General features: G+C 44.7%; 1 protein-coding gene across 1 annotated transcript; it reads left to right on the forward strand.

Annotated features, from left to right (window-relative positions):
- Positions 1 to 320: 320 nt before the first annotated feature.
- LOC126504991 (lactase/phlorizin hydrolase-like) lies at positions 321 to 1087 on the forward strand. The gene has a single exon (XM_050147613.1). It carries the CDS (start codon positions 374 to 376, stop codon positions 1085 to 1087), a length of 714 nt encoding a protein of 237 aa, XP_050003570.1. The 5' UTR covers positions 321 to 373.
- Positions 1088 to 3954: the final 2867 nt, after the last annotated feature.

The following is a 3954-nucleotide window of genomic DNA, read 5'->3' on the forward strand; positions in this document are numbered from 1 at the left end:
GTACAGCAACGGGGACCTGAGTTTTGATGCTCAGTGCTCTTGTAAAAAGCCAAGAGTGATGACACAACTGTAATTCTGCACTGAAGAGGCTGGGACAGGCAGCTCCCTAGGGCTCACAATCGGGGAATAAGCCCAAGATCTACCTCTGGCCTCCACATGTTTGTGCACACACAAGTTCATGAACATGTATACAGAAGTGCAGACAAGTTTTGTTTTGTTTCTATGAAGATTACACTGTTTGAAGTTACCAAGTTCTCATTTAACGATCCTAGATAACACAGTTAAATATTGTGGGGATAATCACTGTTTTTTACAGCTTCAACTGTGTTATAAGGTCCAGATTCCTACCAGTGCTTCTAACCATTCCTTGAAGATGGATCTGCCCTGGACAGCACTCTTCCTGAGCACTGTCCTCCTGAGTCTTTCATGCCAGGGGATTGACCTGGAACCCGACAGAAATTTTATTTCAGCCGCTGGTCCTCTTACAAATGACTTAGTGCTTAACCTGAGCCATCCACTGGGAACCCAGGGCTCTGGTTTTGGACCTGGTAGCAAGGACTTCTACGTCTGCCAGCAGCCATTGCCCTCTTTGTTGCCACAGTACTTGAGCAGTCTCCGTGCCAGTCAGGTCACCCATTACAAAGTACTTCTATCGTGGGCACAGCTTCTCCCAACGGGAAGCCCCAAGAATCCAGACCAGGAAGCAGTGCGGTGCTACCGACAACTCCTGCAGTCCCTGAAGGCTGCCCAGCTTCAGCCCATGGTGGTCCTGTGCCACCAGACGCCACCCACCCGCGGCACCATCCAGAGAGACAGGGACTTTGCTGACCTCTTTGCCGACTATGCCACGTTCGCCTTCCAGTCCTTTGGGGACCTTGTTGAGATCTGGTTCACCTTCAGCGACTTGGAGAAAGTGATCATGGGTCTTGCCCCCCAGGGTTCGAAAGTTTCTGCTCTGCAAACCCTCAGCAATGCCCACAGGAAAGCCTTTGAAGTTTACCACAGAGAGTTCTCTTCTCAGGGTGAGTACACACGGACATGGTGGCCCGGCAGCAGCCCTCACCACCCACCTCTGTTTGCTTCTTAGGCAGGAACTGATGTCTCTCCCATCTCTGCCCTTCCAGGAGACCCCAGATCTCAGCATTGGTGAGAATCCATTCCCAAAGGGGACAAACATATATATATATATAAACACACAGCATTGTCTGAAATGCCTTTTCTCTTCCTTAGAGATAGTGTCTCTTGTAGTCCAGGCTGGCTCACTGTGAGGTCAGAAGATAAGTTTGAACCTCGGATCCTCCCAAATTCACATCCTGAGTTCTAAGATGACAGACACGCCACCACAACCAGTTTTATGTAGGGCTGGGGCTTGTGCATGCCAGGCAAGCGCTCTAACCACTGAGCCATATCCTAAGCTCCTGAAAATTGTGTGTCTGTCTGTGCGTGTGTGTGATTTTATTTTTATTTTAGATATGCAGGTGTTTTATCCACATGTTTGTCTGAGTACCATGTGCATGCCTGTGTCCTCAGATCCCCTGGAACTGGAGTTACAGACGGTTTTGAGTTGCCATGTGGGTGCCAGGAATCAAACCAGGGACCTCTGGAAGAGCAGCCTGTGCTCTTAATGCTGAGCCATCTCTCCAGCCCTTGAAAACTATCTTCTAGACCCTTCCTCAGGTCAAGTCTGTGCAACTGTCTTTCTCTGCCCTTCCTTGAAGGGAAGTTTATAAAGTCAGGATTCCTCCCACTTTCTTCTGACAGCTCCTTGAACCTGGAGCTGCCTTGGAGAGACAGTGCTGTCCTGAGTCTCTACAAGGAGACCCAATTGTGATTCCCCTTCTTTTAAGGAAACAAGTGTGTACCTTTTAGTTGGAGCTTACAGTGCATCAAGCAAGGTAAAGATAAATAACACACTGATGTGTAATGAGAAGACTGTGATTTGTAAATGTACGATGGAGACTGAAGCTAAGACCTTGCCCACGAGAGGCAAGTGCTAGATCTACAACTGTACTGACTTATTTTTACTAGGAACAGAGTACATCGCAGCGACTAGTGCTGTGTGTAAATTCTTGCCACCTTCTGATCATTCCTTCTGATACCGCCTTCAAATTGAAATTAGCCAGGTGTGGAGGTGCATGTCTCTAAATCTAGCACTTGAAAGACTGAGTGTGAGGATTGTAAGTTCAGAGTCAGCCTGGAGTGAAGATCTCTGTGAGTTCAAGACCAGCCAGTGCTACATAGTGACATATCCATCCTCTCAAATAAGAAAAGAGAGAAAAAATGAAGCCAGTGTTTTAAAATAGCGACATTCTTTAAAAAAAAAAAAGCATAATGCTGTTTACACCATTGCTACAATGTTGCTGTTCTATCCTATTCTATCAATTTAAATGATGTACTTTTTGTAATACATAGTGTGAATATAAGAAATAAACTCTTAGGTAGTCATAGCCTTTAATTCAAGTACTTGCAGGCAGAGGCAGGTGGACCTCTGTGAGTTCAAGATGAGTCTGGTCTATATTGTGGTAGTCTGGCTTGGGGAAAAAACAAAACAAAACCCAAATATTAACCAAAAAAAACTAAAAAGAAGCTAAATTTTCTGTTAAATATTTAAAACCTAGGTGGGTTATTGTAGTAAGAGGACACTAGTTAGTTCCCAGCTGCTCAGCCCCAAAATAACCACCCAGAAATTAAATCACTGCTTGACCCGATAGCTCTAGCTTCTTATTGACTAACTCTTACATATAAATTTAGCCCATCTCCATTAATCTGTGTATCACCATGTGGCTGAGGCTTACTGGGTAAAGTTCCAGCATCTGTCTCCAGCGGGGACTACATGGCTTCTCCTGACTCTGCCTCCTTTCTTCTAACATTCAGTTTTGTTTTCCCCACCTAGCTCTACTCTACTCTATCACAGGCCTAAGACAGTTTATTAGTCATTGGTATTCACAGCATACTGAGGGGAATACCACATCAGGTTATGATGTAAATCTTTAGTCCTAGTACTGAGGAAGCAGAGGCAGGTGTATATCTGAATTCAAGGGTCTACAGAATGAGTTCCAGGACAGCTAGGGCTGCACAGAGAAACCCATCTCAAAAACAATCATACAAAAAAGCCAAACTTAAATGAGCACTAAGGTTGAGTGCTTGCACAGCAGAGTGCTTGCCCTACGTGCAGGAAGCCATGGGTTCCAATTCCTGCATTGCATGAACTGGGCATAGTGACACATGTCTGTAAGCCAAGCACCGGAAGGTGGAAGCAGGATGGCCAGAAGTTCAAGGTTGCCTTGGGAGCTGAAGGCAGAAGGATCAATTCAAGGTCATCCTCGTCCACTTGGAAATTTGGAGGCTAGCTTGGACTACATGAAATCCTGTCTCCAAAAAGGCATTGGGAGTCAAGGTGGTGGAGAGATGGCTCCTGATTGGCTAAGAGTTATTGCTGTCTTCCAGAGGACCAGAGATTAGTTCTCAGCACCCACATCAAATGGCTCACAACCACCTGTAATTCCAGCTCCAGGGATCCCACACTTTCTTCTGGCCTCTGTTGACATCTATATATGCATTTCATATGCTCACATAGACATAGAAATCTCAACATAAATAAAATAACTGTGTATTTTTAAAAGGGTTGTTATGTTCCTGGGCACATCTGTATCTTTACCCTTGACTCTAAATCTGGTGGGTCCTGACATTAGTCTTCTTTTTCTTTTTACTTTTTCCTAAATTTCATATATTAGTTGTGTATGTGAATCAGGTTTTTTCATCAGAATGTGTGTATGTACTTATTAAATAGATTTAATGTCCTATTTTTGTTTGTTTGTTTTTGATTTTTTTTTGTTTGGTTTGGTTTAGTTTTGCAATATAAGGCTTCTCTCTGTAGCCCTGACTGGCCTGTAGCTCACCCTGAAGACTGTGCTGACCTCAAACTCAGAGATCCCCCTGTCTCTGCCTTGCAAG

This window comes from Alexandromys fortis, unplaced genomic scaffold (assembly GCF_014885135.2).
Source record: "Alexandromys fortis isolate MF-2015 unplaced genomic scaffold, M_Fortis_MF-2015_v1.1 scaffold_58, whole genome shotgun sequence".
In the NCBI taxonomy this organism is placed as follows: Eukaryota; Metazoa; Chordata; class Mammalia; order Rodentia; family Cricetidae; genus Alexandromys; species Alexandromys fortis.

Coding starts and splice junctions, on each gene's coding strand:
- LOC126504991 (XM_050147613.1), top strand. CDS start 374: ATGGATCTGCCCTGGACAGCACTCTTCCTGAGCACTGTCCTCCTGAGT.